The 20,543-nt window shown below is 44.1% G+C and overlaps 1 protein-coding gene across 2 annotated transcripts in view; it reads left to right on the forward strand.

The window, feature by feature from the left end:
* CIT (citron rho-interacting serine/threonine kinase) overlaps positions 1-20,543 on the forward strand; it is a 168,653-nt gene that overhangs the window by 75,164 nt on the left and 72,946 nt on the right. For both annotated transcript variants that reach the window (XM_068989683.1, XM_068989684.1), the window contains exons 10-12: positions 14,429-14,534; positions 15,429-15,572; positions 16,796-16,915. In XM_068989683.1, the coding sequence (XP_068845784.1) occupies positions 14,429-14,534; positions 15,429-15,572; positions 16,796-16,915 (370 nt within the window). The remainder of the gene's footprint in view (positions 1-14,428; positions 14,535-15,428; positions 15,573-16,795; positions 16,916-20,543) is intronic.

The raw sequence follows: 20,543 nt of genomic DNA on the forward strand, positions 1-20,543 counted from the left end.
ATGATCTCATTCAGTCCTTTGGCTGTAACTCTCTCCTGCCCATGGACTTCCTCCCCTTGTGCCCTATTCATCACCGCCAGGATGTCCTACTAGCATCTCAACATCCTTGTCGCCAACAGACTCACTTGCTCACTCAGTAAGCCACTTGGCAGCAGTTTTGTTTTCCTCATCTCATTTAAGAAACTACCACTTTTTCTACCTTTCTAGGCAAGAAAACTGAGTCATCTTAAACTGTTTTTCATCTCCCCCACCATCTCATCCATTGCCAAGTTTTTAAAGTTGCACCTCTTGCGTATATGCCCTTTTTTCTGTCCTCACCGCCACCACTCGTTGAGTTTTGCTTGGACCATTGCAGTAGCCTCCTGACTGATTCATCTGCCTCTGGTTTTCCCTGGTCTAATCTATCCTCTACAGAGGGTGGAATTCTCCCAAAGCACAAGTTGGATGATGTCATTCTCCCACTCAGACCTTGTAGCATTACTATGTGCACAGAATTAATGACCACTCCCAAACTTGGCATTCTATGCCTGGTGTGCCAAGACCCCAGCCTGCCTTCTCACTCACCCCTTTTTGTACACTGTTTTTGTACCCCCTCATTGAGGATGGGGACCATGTCTTTCATCCTTTGCATGAAATAGGACCTTACCTCTGGCAGGCCTTCAATGAACATTTGTCAAATGGAATTAAAAGTGGTCAAGGATTATGCCAATTCTTCTGCACAGGGTATACAGCTCCTCATGGAAGCTGTCATCTGTTGTGTGCCCAGAACTGTGCTGAATGGCTCTTCACGTGTATTTCATTAAGTCCTCACAATCTCACTGTAACTGTGTGAGGTGGCTGTATTACTCCCATCCTACAGAGGACACCAAGGCTCAGCAAGATTTTGTAGGTAGTTACAGATCTGAGACTTAGACCCATAGGCTGTACCACTACACTGCCCTGCCTCTAACAACCCTGGCCTTGTTCGATTGTGTGGGATCAATGGATTAGCCTAATAATAAAGGTGAAAGAGTTGACTTTACCGAGAATTCAGTGTACCAGACATTCTCCTAAGGGGTCGACAAACATTTTCATTTAATTCCAGCGGTAACCCATAATTTTACAGAGAAGGAAACTGACCAAGAAGCTTGGATTACTACTCAAGTTCACTCACCATGCGTGTGGCAGAGGATGGCCATCTCTCCCAGCTGTAACTCTAGAGCTAATATAAGCAGTATTTGTTTGTTTGTTTGTTTTGGCTGCACTGGCTCTCTGTCTCTGCCTGGTCTTTTCTCTAGCTGGTCTGCTCTGCAGTTGTAGTGCTTGGGCTTCTCATCGCCGTTGCTGCTTTTGTTGTGGAGCACAGGCTTAGTTGTTCTGAGGCACGTGGGATCTTCCTGGACCAAGGATGGAATCTGTGATCTGTGTCCCCTGTGTTGGCAGGTGTATTCTTTACTACTGAGCCAGCAGGGAAGGCTAGCATTCTTTGTTTTGCAGGACGGACCGTTGCACACTTGTTGCAAGTCTATGCTTTGGGATCAGGTGGATATAGACTCTACCCTCTCCCCCCGCCCCACTAGCTGTGTGAACAAGGCATTTAACCTCTTAGCTTCAGTTCTTCCTTCTGTAGAAAGTGGGGGTTATTGTTGCCTGTGTGCTTGGTTTGTTGTGGGGTCACTCAGAGCGTATAGTGTTGGTGCCAGGAGCACAGTGAGTGGTCATTTCATGTTCGCTGTTGTTAGTTAGGGGTGAAGATGGGCCCATGGGTGCTTTGGATTCTCTTCTCTTCCTCGCTTCTCTTTATGAAGACACCTTGCTGGTTTCTGCCCATTGAGACAATCAGGCTCCATAGAGGTGCCTGACAGATGTCCTGATATCTCCATCCAAGTTTTTACTCAGAATGGAGCCCGTGATGTATTAGTTAAACCTGTACCCTTTGTAAAACACACCCCAGGCTCCTGATAGGACCTCCTTCCCTTAGGGTCTTGAACTTGGGGGAGATGGACGTGCACTGTGCTCAGCCTGGGGGTCACTCACTCCCACTCCCACACTGTGCTAGAGTGTCCCCTGGATGGGGCAGAGCATGTATCCTTATGATGTTGTTGTCCCAGAACCAATGCTGAGCACCTCCCATGCAAGGACCAGAGAGCTTTCCCAAGCCAGCGTTGATTTGATGCACTTCTTATTTTGGGTTTCTTTGTCCCACTGAGACCTTTAAACTGAGACCACCCAGGGCACAGAATTGTTTGACACATCATTCATTCATTTGTTTATTTGTTCATTCAGCAAATACATAGTTCTAAGCCTGTGGCATGGCTGAGCAAGACAGATAAGGTCCCTGCCTTCATAAAGCTAACATTCTGTGCAGGGAGACAGAGAGAGGATAAGTAAGCTCATGGATAAGAAAGTTTTCAGATGGTGGGAAGTGCTGTGAAGAAATCTGAACCTGGGTGGGGAATGGCTAGGAACCAGCACTTTCGTCCCCGAGGCCGGGACAAGCTTGTGGGTGTCCAGTGAACAGCAAGCTTGCTGGAGTAGCCAGAGCTTCACCATACATGGGACATGTGGTCCGAGAAGAGATAGGCAGGGTCTTTGGTTTTGGATCTTGCTGTATTTGTGATGAGCAGGAAACCTTTGCAGAACTTTGAGTCGGTATGTGGAGGATCTGGTTCTCATTGTGCAGAGGGTCCCTCTGATCATTATTTGGTGGGTAGGAAGATGAGCAGAGTTGGCTTCAGGGAGAAGAGTTAGATTACTGCAGCCATCCAGGCAGGAGGTGGTAGCATGCCAGTGAAATTAACCTGCAGAGCTAGGCACTGGCTTAGAGATGGGGACCATATTAAAAATCATGTAACTATGCTTTTATTAATAACACAAATTTTAATAAATGATTCCAAAGCATATGCTGTAATTCAACTGGAGACCACTGCTCTGTGTATGTGTGTGTGTATGGGGTGTGTGTAGGGGTTGGCATGGGGGTTTGGCAAGCCCCAAAGGTAGCTAGATTCAGAAGCAGCTTTTTAGGAGAGTGGTATTTTGGGGGTAGTAGTTCCCGCTTACTTGCTGAGAATACATTCCAAGACCCCCACTGGGTGCTTGAAACAGCATATAGTACTGAACCCTATCTATATACTTTTCCCCCTGTATATACATACATACCTATGATAAAGTTTACTTTATAAATTAGGCACAGTAAGAGAATATCAGAATTGCCACATCACTGCTCTTGGGCTTTGGTGCCATTACTAAGTATAATAAGGTTTACTTGTACACAAGCACTGTGATGTTTCGGCACTTGATCCCATAGCCGAGTCAGCTAGCGGGTAGCGTATATAGCGTGGATTGACTGAATAAAGGGATGAATCACATCCTGGGTGGGACAGAGCACTGCTCATCTCAGTGCTCAGTTGAAAGTTTATAAATTGTTTATTTCTAGAATTTTCCGCTTAATATTTTTGGGCCACAGTCGACCATGGGTAACTGAATCCATGGATTGGGTTGAGGCAGGGAATGTTGTATTTCTAAGTGTTCATGTTGGACACCAGTGTGTATTTTAAAATGAGCTTATAAAGTTAGTTCATAAATTTCAGAATGCTCAATCTTAAAAGCCAATACATTTTTGGAACAGAATGCTGATGAGTGTTTTATTTTTTGCACCATATTGCATCTTGCGCTCACATGTATTTTTAGTGCCTTTGGCCACAATGAAGGTAGAGCCCATGGCTGAGCTAAATTTGATTCCCTTGTTTTAGCCTCCACTATCCATTCTTGGTTATCTCAAGGATATCTGTGATTTGTGATCTGTGATTTGGAGGCATGTCTTGTAGACTTGAGGTCATCTTCCCAACGAAATAAATGGATGGCTTGGTGTTTAAACATGATCTTAATTATTACTGTAGTGATTAGAGAGAACTCAACACATACACTTCTTTTTAGGTTAGAAGTACAGATTGTATTTTTTGATATGAAGTTTTCTTTTGATAGTTTATTAAGAAAAAGAATGTATTTTTTTGTGTTATGGGAGTTATTTACAGACATCGAGAAAACTGCATTTTGCCATTTTCCTTAAATGTTGAGGTTACATGTAAAAGCAATTTTTAGGTCACATCAAACACATCTTAAGAAAATATTCTCTCTGCTGCAGCAATAATGACCAAGCCCAACCTCCCCTCTGTGTCATACACCACTGCCTCTATTAATACTCTTTGGGTCTCTATAATTATAAAGCAGATGTGTATATTGGGAAGAGATGTTGATTTCAGAGTAAATTTTTCTAGAAAATAGAATCTGGAAAAAAAAGGAAAACCCAAACTTGGCTTCGTGCTAGAAGAGACAGCACTGCTGTGTGTGGGTGGGTGGCTGCATGCACCCTCTGCTCAGAAGTGCCTTTTCTCTCCATGGGGACAACTGGCTGTGTATCAGAGATGTGGCCAGGAGGAGTAGGCAAGCAATGTGTGGGCAGGATGCATGTTATTTTATTAGCATCGAGCCTAGAGCATGAACCAACCTGGGCCTCTAAAGTCTGTACTGTTTCCTGTTTAATTACCTCACCCTCACTCCCCCACCCCCACCCCCGAGCCACCAAATGATGGAGGAAGAGTTGCTTTTGTACATGAAATGAACCCTTCCTGGGAGGTGGCTGTGGACTGCCCTGGCATATGGATGTTCTTGGGTTCCTAAGCTGTCCTGGGCTTGGAGTCACCCTCCCAGCACTGCATGAAGCTAGTCATGGGTAGAAGTTACCTTCCTTTGCATGGTCCATTTCCCTGTCTTCTTTGACTTCACTCCCCTGGGTCTCTGTGGCAGTTTTCTTCAGTTTGCCAAGGCCATCCAGCCAACAGGTAGCAGAGCTGAGATTCCCATGACTTGTAGAACCCAATTTTGAACCAACACCCAGCTCTTCTGACATTCACCTGCACTCCTATCATCAGAATGTGGTTAGTAGGAGAACGTAGAGGCCACAGGGTTAGCTGTTCCTTGGCCTCAGTGCCACAGGATACTAATAATACCCTCCTTAGAGGATTGTTGGAGAAGGCAATGGCAACCCACTCCAGTACTCTTGCCTGGAAAATCCCACGGACGGAGGAGCTTGGTAGGCTGTAGTCCACGGGGTCACGAAGAGTTGGACACTTACTGAGCGACTTCACTTTCACTTTTCACTTTCATGCATTGGAGAAGGAAATGGCAACCCACTCCAGTGTTCTTGCCTGAAGAATCCCAGGGATGGTGGAGCCTTGTGGGCTGCCATCTGTGGGGTTGCACAGAGTCGGACACGACTGAAGCGACTTAGCAGCAGCAGTAGAGGATTGTTGGGAGGATCCAGTTCGGTCACCCATAAAGAACCAAACACAGTGCCTGATGTAGGGCTCAGTAAGTGGGCATTATTATTGATGACAAAGGTGGTGGCATTAATTTTCTCTCCTACACGCCTACTTCTTTGAGGACAGGAATTGTGACTTCTTAACTGGATAGCCTTCACAGAAGAGTTTTGCAGCTTGGCACTGTTGACATGTTGGGCCAGATAATTCTTTTTGTGGGGAGTTGTCCTGTGTGTTGTAGAATGGTTGAGCAGCATCTCTGGCCTCTACCCACTTGATGTTAATAGCACTCCCATCCCTAGTCATGAAAATCAGAAAGTCTCCAGACATTAGCACGTGTCCTGTTGGAGGCAAAATTGCCCAGTTGAGAACCACTGGTCTGCACATACTTCCCATGGGATCACAGGGCTTTTCTATTCTCCCTTATATATATATATAAGGGATATGTGTGTGTATATATATCCTTTCTATTTTACACTTGTATAATGTGGTCAGAAAATACAGGCATACCGTGGAGATATGGCAGTATGACCTGCAGTAAGGTGAATATTGCAATAAAACAGGTCACACAAATTTTTTGGTTTCCCAGTGCATATAAAAAGTTATGTTATGGTATACCATAGTCTTTTAAGTGTGCAATAGCATTATGTCTAAACAGTCTACATCCCTTAATTAAAAAATACTTTATTACTAAAAAATGCTAACCATTGTGTAAACCTTCTGTGGGTCATAACCTTCTTGCTGGTGCAGGGTCTTGCCTCCATGCTAATGGCTTGACTGATCAGGGTCATGTTTGCTGCAGGCTGGGGTGGCTGTGGCAGTTTTTAAAAATAAGATGACAGTGAAGTTTGCTACAGTGATTGACTCTTCCTTTCACAAATGATTTCTATGTAGCATGCAGTGCTATTTGATAGCATTTTACCCATGGTAGAAGTTCTTCCAAACTTGGAGTTAATCCTCTGAAACCCTGCTGCTGCTTTTTCAACTAACTAACTTTCTGTAATATTCTAAATCCTGTGTTGTCATTTCAACAGTCTTCACAGCATGTTCACCAGGAGTAGATTCCACCTCAAGAAGTCACTTTCTTTGCTCATCCATAAGAAGCTACTCCTATCTGTTAAAGTTTTATTGTGAGATTCCAGCAATTCAGACACCTCTGCAGTCTCTACTTCTAATTCTAGGTCTCTTGCTGTCTCCATCACATCTGCAGTTATTTCCTCCGCTGGAGTCTTGAACCTCTCAATGTCATTCATGAGGATTGGAATCGGCTCATGAAACTGATTGCTCATGTTGATATTTTGATTTCTTCCCATGAATCACAAATGTTCTTAAGGGCATCTATTAATAGAATGGTGAATCCTTTCCAGAAGATTTTCAATTCACTTTGCCCAGACCCATCAGAGGCATCGGTATCTATGGAATAGATATGGAATCACTATCTAAAACCACGTGTAAACAGATGTGCTGTCATTCCAGCTTTGTTGCTCTAGAGAGCACAGGCAGAGTAGATTTATTTTTTAATTTTTAAAATTTTTATTGGAGTATAGCTGCTTTACAATGTTGTGTTACTTTTTGCTGTACAGCAAAGTGAATCAGCTCTAGGTATACATATATCCCCTCTTTTTTGGATTTCCTTCCCATTTAGGTCACCACAGAGCTTTGAGTAGAGTTCCCTGAGCTATACAGTATATTCTAGTTAGTTATCCATTTTATATATAGTATCAGCAAAGAATAGATTCAGCATGATTCTTTAAGGCTCTGGGATTTTTGGAATGAGAAATGAGCATTGCCTTCAAGTCACCAGCTACTTGAAACGCTAGCAAGAGAGCCGGCCCATCCTTTGGAGCCAGGCATTGACTTCTCCTCTCTAGCTATGAAAGTCCTAGATGGTATTTTCTTCCAGTATAAGGCTGCTTGTCTACATTGAAAATCTGTTGTTGGTTATTATTTTAAGTTAATTATTTTAGCTTGATCTTCTGGATAACTTGCTGCAACTTCTACATCAGCCCTTGTGGCTTCACCTTGTAATTTTGTTATGGAGACACGACTTTTTTCCTTAAACCTCATGACAACGTCTCTTAGCTTTAGACTTTTCATTTGCAGCTTCCTCACCTCTCTTAGCTTCACAGAATTGAAGAGAGGGCCTTGCTCTGGATTAGGCTTGGACTTAATTAAGGGAGTGCTGTGGCTGGTTTAATTTATCTGGACTGTTAAAACTTTCTTCACATCAGCAAGAAGGCTATTTTGCTTTCTTATTATTCATGTGTTCACTGAAGGAGCACTTTTAATTTCCTTCAAGAACTTTTCCTTTGCATTTACAACTTGGCTAACTGTTCAAGAAGCTTAGCTTTCAGCCAGTCTCAGCTTTTAACATGCTTTTCTCATGGAGCTTAATCATTTCTAGCTTAAAAATTTTTTTCAGTTGGAGGAATAATTGCTTTACCATATTGTGATGGTTTCTGCCGTACATCACCATGATTCTGCTGTAGGTATACATATGTCCCCTCCCTCTTGAACCTACCTCCCACCTCCTTCCCCATCCCAGCCCTCTAGGTTGTCACAGAGCACTGGCTTTGGGATCCCCATGTCATATAGCAAATTCCCACTGGCTATTAGTTTTACATATGGTAATGTATATGTTGACTCATTGGAAAAGACTGTGATGCTGGGAGGGATTGGGGGCAGGAGGAGAAGGGGACGACAGAGGATGAGATGGCTGGATGGCATCACTGACTCGATGGACATGAGTTTGAGTGAACTCTGGGAGTTAGTGATGGACAGGGAGCCTGGTGTGCTGCAATTCATGGGTTTGCAAAGAGTTGGACACGACTGAGTGAATGAACTGAACTGAACTGAATGTATATGTTTCAATGCTATTCTATCATCCCACTCTCTCCTTCCCCGACTGTGTCCAAAAGTCTGTTCTTTATGTCTGCATCTTCAAGTGAGAGAGCTGTGATGGCTTCCTCTCACTTGACCACTTAGAGGCCCTTGTAGGGTTATTCTTTGGCCTAATTTTAGTATTGTGACTCAGGGAATAGGGAGGCCCTAGGAGAGGGACAATGGCACCCCACCCCAGTACTCTTGCCTGGAAAATCCCATGGATGGATGAGCCTGGTAGGCTGCAGTCCATGGGGTCGTGAAGAGTCGGACACGACTGAACGCCTTCACTTTCACTTTTCACTTTCATGCATTGGAGAAGGAAATGGCAACCCACTCCAGTGTTCTTGCCTGGAGAATCCCAGGGCCGGGGGAGCCTGGTGGGCTGCCGTCTATGGGGTCGCACAGAGTTGGACACTACTGAAGCGACTTAGCAGCAGCAGCAGCAGCAGGAGAGGGAGAGAGACTGGGAAAGGCCTGTAGGGGGAGCAGTCAGAACGCACACAACATTTATTAAGTTCACTGTCTTATATGGGTATGATTTGTGGTGACCCAAACAAGTTACAATTGTAACATCAAACATCGTTGATCATAGACCACTATAACAAACAAAATAATATAGTGAAAATGTTTGAAAACTGTGAGAGTTACCAAAATGTGACAGAGATAGGAAGTAAGCAAATGCTCTTGGAAAAATGCCAATAAACTTGCTTAACATAGGGTTGCCACAGACTTTCTCTTTGTAAAAAATCTCAGTATCTGTGAAGTTTAATCAAGCAAAAAAAAACACAAGAAAACAAGGCATGCCTGTGTCTGTTGAAGTTTGAGAATTTTGAGAACAGAGGAGAATTCTGGCAATTCTTAAGTTAGCAGGTAGATCATGTCCCATTTCATGGTCAACAGAAATATATAATTTCTTTACAGCAATTCTGTCTGCGTCTCTCATAACTTTAGAGTTACAGCCAATTACAGGACTTTTTGTACTTTCCTTCTCTTAAAGCAAGAGTAGCATCAGCTCTTTAAATATTACTACCTTTTATGAAATGATACTTTTCAGGATGATTTTAAACCAGCAGAGAAAGAAATACATATTGAGAGCTTACTTACCATTAACACCTGTCATTTAATTGCCTTAAGTGTCTACATGAAAAATAAATAGAATGCAAATATGTTAAGCCATACCTCTCTCTAATATAGTTCCTTCTTAGGAATTCATGGGAATGGTATATTGACTTATTAAGAATGAGGGGATAAGAATGGTCTTTAATCATTGTCTGAAATCTATACATTTTCTTGAAACTCATTGCTCACCATGATTAACTTCAAAACTGTGTTTCTACTCAAAGAATGACCAAAATGCACCATTAATAAATTGCCTGGCCAAAGTGTCACCAGGAACCGAATACTGGGGGTGGCCAAGCTGTGAGCTTTGAATACCTGGACCTTAAATCACAGACACTTTTTCTAATTAGCACCATGGTTCTCATGCCTGTCTGTACATTAGACTCACCCGGGAGCTCAATAAAAATGGTGTTGCCTGGGCCCCACTCCCAGTCTCTCTGTCTCTGATTTAATTACTCTAGTTGGGCCTTGGATATCTTTTTTTCTTTTTTTAAGAACAGTTTTAGGTTCATAGCAATATTAACAAGAGGTACAGAGGTTTCCCATTCGCCCCCTACCCCCACATATGCACAGCCTCCCCATTATCAACATCCCCCACCAGAATTAACCTATAATGAGATGTCATTATCACCCAGAGTCCCTGTGTACCTTAGGGTTCACTCTTGGTGGTGTACGTTCTATGGGTCGGGAAGATCCCTTGGAGGAGGAAATGGCAACCCGCTCCAGTATTCTTGCCTCGGAAACCCAACGGACAGAGTAGGCTGGTGGGCTACAGTCCATGGGGTCATAAAGAATCAGTCACGACTGAGCACGCACACACGTAATAACATGTATCCACCACTGTAGTGTCACACGAAGTGTTTTTACTGCTTGACATCAATAATTTTATTTATTTATTGGGTTGCTCTGGGTCTTAGTTGTGGCATGTGGTATCTAGTTCCTTAACCAGGGATCGAACCTGCTTTGGGAGCCCAGAGTCTTAGCCATTGGACCACCAGGGATGGCCTGACATCAGTAATTTTTAAAAAGCTCTTCAGGTGATTCTAATGTATAGCTCAGCTAAAGACTAGGGGCATTCTAGAAAGCTGCAGTGACCGTTCCCCCTTCTGTCCCAGCCTCATCCTCCAACCCCATGACTGTTCATGAGATTGTTGCTAAAAGCTGAGTTGAGTCACAGTGGACTTACCATACTTTTTTTTTTTTAATGTAATTTTTATTCTAAAAAAAAAAAGATTTCTTTTAGCACCTTTATTCTGAAGAGTCTTAATTGCTGTACTTAGAATGGCTAAATAGTGAACATTTGTCAAGCATCAAATTAGCAGAATGAGGGAGTCGGACCTTGGGTGATGGGGAGAGGCTGATGTGTCATCTCCCACCTGGTGTGTCATCTCCCGTGGTTGCTGGCAGAGGGAGGGCCTGAGCATCTCCCTGATTCTGGGCCCCATTAACAAGTGACCTAGAAGCACTTATTTTTTGGGTGAATAGCAATGAACTTTGTACCCACAGGGGTGCACTTTATACTCCTCTGGAGCCTGCCCTCCACTTGTCATCGAGTCTTGAGAGCCACCTCCCCTCCTATCATCGTACACCCACGCTATTGTTTTTCTTCAAGGGTGCTGGTTCAGTGCTCAGGTCTAGAGAGCTGTGACCTCTCTCGTCATCCCTGACTGATGTCAGTGCAGGTGACTTAGTGACATGTGTGTGACTCCTGATGACTGAAGGACTAAGAAGAGCCCTGTCTGTGGATCATCCTTTCCTCCTTTGGTGGTCTGGGTCGTCTTTTCCAAACCACCCACCAGAACAACATCAGGAAGAAATAGCAAAGTGAACTCAAGGCCATACCTTCAAGCAACCCATTTCATCTCAGATTTTAAAAAAAAGTAAATTTGTGTTTGTATGTGTTTTGACTGAATTTAGGTAGAAAATAGGCCAGTTAGAGGAGCAGAACTTGGTTAAAATTTTTAGCCCAAAGTGAGGTTAAAAAAAAAATTTATTTCTGGATTTCAGTTCCCATTGCCCATTTGTGTGAATAATCAACACTTGTTCTAATGTGGATGATAGCATGGGGCAAATTCAGTCTGCTGAGTTTTACTGTTTCAAGCAAGGGTTTTAGGCCTATGAGGCATGTGCATTTCATGCCGTTGCAGGGGTAGTAATGATAAAACCACAATGATAGTAGAATGGTTGACATTTATTGAACCCCTTTGAGATGCCAGGCACAGTGATAAGGACCTCCCATGAGTTATCTCACTTAAGCCTCATGAGAACTCTTGGAATTAGGTTGAGAATTATTCCCATTATTCAGATGAGGAAACTGAGGTTCAGAGAGCTCACATGGTGAGTGAGTTACAAAGTCAGATTTTGAACAGTGCTGCCTGACTCTGGGTGTCAACTCACTTGGCTGCCCCAGAGTGTGTACTGGGAGCTGTCATTGAGGTTTAGTGAGCCAGCACCATCATGCCAGCCCTTGTCTTCTGGCCAGGAGCTGCAGGGAGAGAGAGCTGCTGAATTGCTGCAGGGAACTGACCTCTTTTACTTAGGGAAGTAGGGTGTGGGGCACTGGAAAGCAGAACTTTGACCTGCTGGTAGGATACCAGTGCTCACTGACAACCCTGTTACCAAGGCGACATAGATGGGACAACAGAGCAGTGGTGGGCACTGCCATACATCCCTCAGAACATGAGAACCTTTGTTGGCTACTGCTCTGGCCCGGCACTTCACCAGCCTCCGCATTTGTGCCCAGGGTGCTGACCACTGAGGGAAACTTCCCCTAATAAGAACTGTCATCTCCACCCACAAAAGTTGACTGCTTTTAGGTATGAGGCAGGGTGTGTGAATTCTGTGTATGTCTGTGGGAAAGTGTGTCCTTGTGGAGAGCATCCTTGTAGTCTGTTCTCAGGAGACCACACTACATTATTTTTGTGATAAAATCCTGAGAGATACATTTGATACATCCTCAGTCTCTACCCCAGTTCTCTACTGGGACCAACAGAAACAGTTTATTAGCTGGCAGATTACTTAGGTTCCCTGCTCATGTGGCAGGTTACTTAAGCTCAGTTTCCTCATCTATAAAATGAGGATAATAAATTGTCTTATACAGTTGCTGGGGAGACTAAAGAGTTGAAACATGCCGTGCTTTAGGACAGAACTGCACATCGAGTCAGCACTCAGTAAGTGTATGAGCTGCCTATGGCTCCTGTAACAAGTGACCACAGATTTAGAGGCTCACAGCAATGCAAACGTATTACCTTATATTTTTGGAGGTCCGAAGTCCAAGATGGGTTTTACTGGACTAGAAGCAGGGTTTACGAGGCTACACTGTTTGGATATCCTATAGGAAAGAATCAGTTTCCTTGCTTTTCCCAACTTCTAGAGGCTGTCCAGTTTCCTTGGCTCATGGCTCCTTCCTCTGTCTTCACAGCCGATGATGTAGCATCTTCTAGTCTGTTGCTGACTCTGACCCTATTTCTGTCATCCCATCTCCTCCCTTCCTGTGCTTCCATCTTAAAAAAAATTTTTTTTGGCCTCACTGTGCAGTATGCAGCATCTTAGTTCCCCAGCCAGGGTTTGAACCTGTGCCCTCCACAGTAGAAGGGCAGAGTCTTAACCAGTGGACCACCAGAGAAGTCCCCCTCTGCTTCCATACTGAGAAGACCCTTGTGGTTACATTGGGCCCACTCAGATAATCCAGGATATCCTCGCCATCAGAATTCTTAACATTATCACATCTGCAAAGCCCCCTTTGCCATATCAGGTAACAGATCCACAGGTTCCAGAGATTAGGACATGGACACCTTGGTGGAGGGACTTTATTTAGCCCAACATAGTAAGTGTTCGTGCATGCTCAGTTGCTTCAGTGATGTCCAACTCCTTGCGGCCCTGTGGACTGTAGCCCACCAGGCTTCTCTGTCCAAGGGATTCTCCAGGCAAGAATACTGGAGTGGGTTGCCATGACTTCCTCCAGGGCATCTTCCTGATCTAGGGATCAAACCTGGGTCTCCTGCATTGCAGGCAGATTCTTTACCGCAGAGCCACCAGGGAAACACCAATAAGTGTTACCTGTTTGTATAAAATGAAGCAGAATCAAACTGGCTAGCTTAGGGATGGAATAGGCAACAGTTTGGTCAGTATAGTTAACTGAAAACAGTGGCCACTTGCTGTGTTCACTCAGTCCTGTGTCAGGACCTGTGCATCCGTTATCCTTGTTCCCTGGAGCTTGTTTCCTTCCAGAGCTTTGGAAGGCTAGCACTTTCTCATTCTTCAAGTGTCAGCTGAGACGTCACTGCTCAGAGAAACAGGCCCCTGATCCATTTCCTCTGTCATAGCACATCACCCAGTTTCATTCTCTGGCATCATCTATTAACCTTTTTAGTTCGTGTGTCTGCCTGATGTACTCTGCATGCCCTCCATGAGTGTCAGCTCCGGGAGGGCAAGGACTGTGTCTGTCTTGACTGTTGCTGTTCCAGTGCCTGGAAAGGTTTCTGGAACAGAGTAGGTGCACAGCACATACCCGTTGAATGAAAGAGTAAATGAAGCCATGCAGGCACAATGCTGTGTTTGATGCTCATTCTCTCCTGTCATGGTAGGTCCTTTTATTATCATTCTACCTCCTAGAAACGGATCGGAGGCTCAGGGAGGCCAAATTATTGCCTCGGGTCAGTGGTAACTAAATTTACACTTGGATCCTCCTGCTTCCATTGTTCTTGGTCCCATCTACTTCTCTGCCTCGTGGTCATGATACCATTAGAAGCTGCTTGAGCCAGCTCTTTTGATGGCCAAGGATGCTGGCAGGTCTTGGTCTCTACTATAGTTTCTTTCCTTTTAACATTTATTTTATTGAAGTGTTGTTGATTTACAGTTTGTGTTAATCTCTGCAGTACAGCAGAGTAACTCAGTGATACATACATACATCTATATACATATTCTTTTCCATCATAGTTTATTACAGGATATTGAATATATCCTGTTCTTTGTGCTTTACAGTAAGACCTTGTTGTTTTTCCATTCTGTACATAATAGTTTGCATCTGCTAATCCCAAATTCAGCTGTAGTTTCATTTTTAAAAGTTTTTATTATTATTTTTGGCCCATCCCCACCCTTCACCTTGACATTGGTTTTCTTCCATCCAGGTCTGTTGTGTCAAGTCTGGACTCCCCTGCCAAGACTAGCTCCATGGAAAAGAAACTTCTTATCAAAAGCAAAGAGCTGCAAGACTCCCAGGACAAGTGTCACAAGGTATTTATTTCCACAGCCGGCCTCCCTCCTTGCTGCAGGATCCTCCCGTCAATATATGCCAAGGGACCTGCCCGGGGCCGCCGCTGGCGCCGAGCCACCTGATCCTTCCCGGGCCGAAGTCGCGCCTCCGGCAGCTCAGAGGGAGATGAATTCGGGCCTTGACGCTGCCGTAAATCCTTTAAATCTTAACCAGAGGAGGCCCTGGATATAAAGCGGCCCGTTCCTCAGCATGACCCACCCAGATGTCTGCGTCTTCCGGCAGGTGGCGCGGGTCCTCACCTGTGGCCGAGATGCATCCCATCTGCTTTGAGTGATGCGAAGTCTCTCTTCCTAGTCCTTAGAAACTCCTGCCTATGTAACTGCAGCCACTGTGTTGATTATGGTCATCGTCTCTTAACGCTCACTGTTCCTGCCCAGAGGCAGTTCTCTGGAAGCTCGTAAGAGTCACTTCTTGCCTGGGACTCCCAAGAGTGCAGACGAGTCCATATCTCCTTGCCCTGTCCTGGATTTGTCCTCTAGATCTTTGCAAGGAGATGGGGGGGATCAAGATGGATTTGGGATAAAATTAAACTGACATCTGCAAAAAAAAACAAACCCAACCCAAAAAACAAACAGGTGAAAAAAATGGTGATTGTGGCCTCCTCGCTTACTGGGTTAGAGAAGTGATCGAGTGTGAACCCAGCCTTGCATGAGAGGAGTGACTTAGCATTGGTGACTGTCCTTGCGAAGACCGGTGTGCTCCCAGGCGAAGAAACCATGGTATTTCCAGCCCAACCTTTTGGCGAGTTAGTGCCAGCCGGGACCACCAGGTGGTTTCGGAGGTGGCTTGAGACGCGATTACTCCTAACGAACCCATCACGGGCCTTCTTTAACATGTTGCTGTGTCTATTTCAGATGGAGCAGGAAATGACCCGGTTACATCGGAGAGTGTCAGAGGTGGAGGCTGTGCTTAGTCAGAAGGAGGTGGAGCTGAAGGCCTCTGAGACTCAGAGATCCCTCCTGGAGCAGGACCTTGCTACCTACATCACAGAATGCAGTGTGAGCCTTCCCCCCAAAGCCCCCTTCCCTCGGAGGTGGCACTTCCTGTCGTGTGTGTCTCATCCTGTTTCATGACAGCATCATGAGGCACGTCACAACCAGGGCCAGAGAATAGAGAGGTAGGACGCACGAGCAGGACCTGTGATGTGCAGAGTAGCGTGTGCCAGGTGTGAAGGCCTGGAGACAGGAGGTCAGGCTCAGAGAGTCCAGGTAGGAGCCTGGAGACAAGCCTAGATGGCCTTGCAGAGGGTCTCACATCTCCCATCCCAACCTCTGTGGTCTACCTCGTGTCCTACGTGATCAGCCTTAGGAACCAAGCTCCCAAATAAGGGCAAGAAAATATGTTTTGAATTTGCCCCAAATCAACTTTCTATCGCCTAGAACCAGCATAGCAACAAGAAAACTCAAGCTTTAAAACCCAGACCCTCTTGTCATTTTTTACCATGTGACTTTTTTTTTCTTTCCTTCACAAGAGTGGACTGTCTTCTCCATTGTCTCGTTAAAAATTTTCATTCAGGTGTTTCTTAATGTACAGTCTTAAGAAGTTGAATCACACATTTTTCAAGTGTTTTTTCCACAAGGGAGAGGAAATCTATAGAACGTGGCTGATTAAGAATAACTGCTATGTTTCCATTCCAGATTTGGCTGCCTTTCAGTGGTGGGTGAAGTTTTTCAGCTATGTATTTCAGATATATATTTCAGTGCTACTGAAGCATTAAGGGAACCTTATGGATGAAAGGTGTCCAGGAAACGTAAGCCAGGAGGTGGAAATAGATTGCTTGGAGTCCTAAATGATACCCGGGCAGAGAATGAAGTCATTGCTACTTTGAAAAGGGGAGATATACTTGACAGTCCTCGAATCACTGATATTCCAGAAGAGACTTGATATCCATTCCAGTGATGGTTTCATGGCTAGGGGATCTTACTAGTTTTCAGTCCTGAACATACAAGTAAGTATCTGCTAGGTCAGCTAGGAGACAGGTGGCTGTACTTTCAGGCCGGATCCATGAGGTCCCAAGGAGTTTGAGATGATGTTTTCTTGAACCAGGGGATTTTGCAGGATGAAACCTGGAATTCAGCAACCCACTGGAAGCTGTCGTCGTGGGTCCGTCACCTGAAACCGTCTTGGTATCTGCGAAGCAGCCTGCAGCTCCTTTAATGAATCTTTTCAACTAGAGCAGGATCCACGGGGCATCCCTATTAAAAATTTTTGCTTTCTGCAGAGCTTAAAGCGAAGTCTGGAGCAAGCACGGATGGAGGTGTCCCAAGAGGACGACAAAGCACTGCAGCTCCTCCATGATATCAGAGAGCAGAGCCGGAAGCTCCAAGAAATCAAAGAGCAGGTATGACTCGCTGCCTGGGAGCAGGGCACCAGCTCAGACCTCTCATTTCAGGGGAGGCATGTTTGAGGGACAGAGAAAGGGAAGGAAGGAGGGGAGGAGAGGGAGAAAGAGGTATGTAGGTCATTTGGAACTTTCAGATCCCAAATGGAACTTTTTCACATTCCACATGGTTTATATAAATGTTCTAGCTCCTTTTGAAGTCTGGACCCCACAATGAACTACTCTTTTTCAGTCAAAGGTGTAGGTTTAAAGCAGTGGTGGTGGGCAGACTGCAGCCTGTTGGGGTGAATCTGGCCAACCAACCTGTTTTCCATGACCACAAGCTGAGAATGATTTTCGCATTTTTAAATAGTTGGAGGAATTCAAAAGAATAGTTAATGATGTGTGAAAAGTATATGGAGTTCAGATTTCAGTTTTTATATAAATAAAGTTTCATTGGAACACAGACACACCATTCGCTTAGGTACTGTCTACGCACTGTTTGTGGCTGCTGATCATGCTTCACTGGCAGAGGTGAGTAGCTGTGACAAGAGATCACATGGCCTGCAAAGCTGAAATTGCTTCCCATCTAACTTTATACCGAAAGAGTGCCAATTTCTGCTTTTAAGGCCATTAAAATAGTTTTTAAAGATGTTTTCATAGCTTTTTAGATGCACTTTACGTTTTTGAGAGAAGCTAGGATAATTCATAGTTTTGCTTATCTAAAGATGTATCCTAGGAGGTGAGTTTGAGCAGTTAAGGCCGCGTCAGAATTAACATGGCAAATCTCGACTACATAAAGCCCTCCCCTCCGTGATGAGAAAAGAAAATCCAGACCTTTAAAAAGCCTACTCTCTTTATTTTTCCCTTTTCCTTTTCTAAAAGAGTTTTCTTTCTAGATGGTTCATTTCTATTTTACTTCATTGTTTCCTTTTTAGCACGGATTTTTTTTGTCCTTTGAAGAAACCGTAAATAGAAACTTTAATGAAGAGAATGCAGTGAGCAATTGGAGAGCTGAATTATCAGCTGCCAGGCAACTCTCATTCACTTCAGAAAATCTAATGGAAACAGTGATGGAAATGAACATTTTTGTCTCCGGGTAGTGCACACTTAGCCATCTGGGTGGTTGCTAATGCAAGAAACTCTTGCAAATAATTTGATTCATTAACTGTTCTTTAAAGAAAGAATTACTGTTTTGGTTGTTTTTTTTGGCATCGTCTCATTATCACCCTAATATTTTTTAAATCATTGGATAATATCCTCCTGCTTGATAAAAATGTTCTAAATAAATGTGCCTAGGAAATTGTGCTATCCAGTTGTCAGGTTTCTGAACAGTACTAACTTAGAGATCTTGAAGGTTGTGCCTGCACATTGGAAAAGTCCACTTTGACAGTTGACTCGTTGCCCTTTTGTCCCACCATTTTTCCTCCTAATTTCAAGAAGTAGGATTCTTTTTCTCCCATTAGTTCAATGTGTTTGGAAATTTGCTTTTGGTGGTATCCTGGGGAAATGAAAGCTGTGCTTGGCCACCAGAGGGAGCAGCTGGTGTCCCTGAAATTAAATAGAAACAGAATTTTCAGGACATTTTGCAAAGGTATATGCTGGTGGTTGAGTTCAAAGAAATGTCCTTTGTGATTCATATCACAGTCGGCATCCATGTGGAGTTTTAGATTTAATGACTGCTAAGCGTTCCATTTTAGGGGAGGAAAGCTTCTTCGTTTCAGATTTTATTTTTCATCGGAAGGAGGACTTACTAAAAAAATGACCCTCAGTAAGCTTGGTGAGAGTGGAATGTTTGCAGTCCAGGAGAAATACTTTCAGTAAACTCCTAGTATTTGGTCTGTAGCCCGCCGATTCCTCCCAGATTTGCCATTTATTCTTCTCTCTTCCGCTCAAAGCCAATTTCTGTACCTGTGTTTATTTATTTTAAATGTTGCTTCTACTTAGCTACTTAAGAATGTTCAAACTAACCTACAGTTGCAATCATTTCACATACTAAAAGGGTAATACTCAAAATCCTTCAAGCTAGACTTCAGCAGTACGTGAACCAAGAACTTCCAGATGTACATTCTGGGTTTACAAAAGGCAGAGGAACCAGAGAGCAAATGGCCAACATTCATTAGATCATAGAGAAAGCAAGGGAATTCCAGAAAAACATCTACTTCTTCTTCATTGACTATGCTAAAACCTTTGACTGTGGATCACAGCAAACTGTGGAAAATTTTTAAAGAGATGAGACTACCAGACCACCTTACTGTTTCCTGAGAAACCTGTATGTGGGTCAAGAAGCAACAAGTAGAACTGGACATGGAACAACGGACTGGTTCAAAATTAAAAGGAGTATGATAAGGCTGTATATCATCACCCTGCTTCTTTAACTTATATGCAGAGTACATCATGTGAAATGCCAGGCTGGATGAATCACAGGCTGGATTCCAGATTGCCGGGAGAAATATCAACAACCTCAGATATGGAGATGACACCACCCTTATGGCAAAAGTGAAGAGGAACTAAAGAGCCTCTTGATGAGGTTATAAGAGGAGAGTGAAAAAGCTGGCTTGAAACTCAGCATTTAAAAAAATGAAGATCATGGCATCTGGTCCCATCACTTCATGGCCAATAGTAGAGGCTGAAGTGGATGCGAGAGTTGGACTGTGAAGAAAGCTGAGCGCTGAAGAACTGATGATTTTGAACTGTGGTGTTGGAGAAGACTCTTGTGAGTACCTTGGACTGCAAGGAGATCCAACCAGTCCATTCTAAAGGAGATCAGCCCTGGATGTTCTTTGGAAGGAATGATGCTAAAGCTGAAACTCCAGTACTTTGGCCACCTCATGTGAAGAGCTGACTCATTGGAAAAGACTCTGATGCTGGGAGGAATTGGGGGCAGGAGGAAAAGGGGATGACAGAGAATGAGATGCCTGGATGACATCACCGACTCGATGGATGTGAGTTTGAGTGAACTCCGGGAGATGGTGATGGATGGACAGGGAGGCCTGGCGTGCTGAGATTCATGGGGTCGCAAAGAGTCGGACACGACTGAGCGACTGAACTAAACTGAAAGTGGGAGCAGTGATGGATTTTATTTTCTTGAGCTCCAGAATCACTACCACAGTGACTGCAGCTATGAAATTAAAAGATGCTTGCTCCTTGGAAGGAAAACTATGACAAATCTAGACAGTGCTTTAAAAAGCAGAGACATCACTTTGCTAACAAAGGTCCATATAATCAAAGCTATGGTTTCTCCAGTAGTCATGTATGGATGTGAGAATTGGACCATAAAGAACGCTGAGTGCTGAAGAATTGATGCTTTTGAATAGTGGTGCTGGAGAAGACTCTTGAGAGAGTCCCTTGGACTGCAAGGAAATCAAACCAATCAATCCTAAAGAAGAACAATGCTGAATAGTCATAGGAAGGTCTGATGCTAAAGTTGAAGCTTCAATACTTTGGCCACCTGTTGTGAAGAGCTGACTCATTGGAAAAGACCCTGATGTTGGAAAAGACTGAAAGTAAAAAAGAGAAGGGTATGACAGAGGACAGAGATGGTTAGATAGCATCACAGACTCAGTGGACTTGAATTTGAGCAAACTCCAGGAGATAGTGAAGGACAGGGAACCCTGGCATGCTGCAGTCCATGGAGTTGCAAAGAGTC

The sequence above is a fragment of the Capricornis sumatraensis genome, chromosome 17 (genome assembly GCF_032405125.1).
Source record: "Capricornis sumatraensis isolate serow.1 chromosome 17, serow.2, whole genome shotgun sequence".
Classification (NCBI taxonomy): domain Eukaryota; kingdom Metazoa; phylum Chordata; class Mammalia; order Artiodactyla; family Bovidae; genus Capricornis; species Capricornis sumatraensis.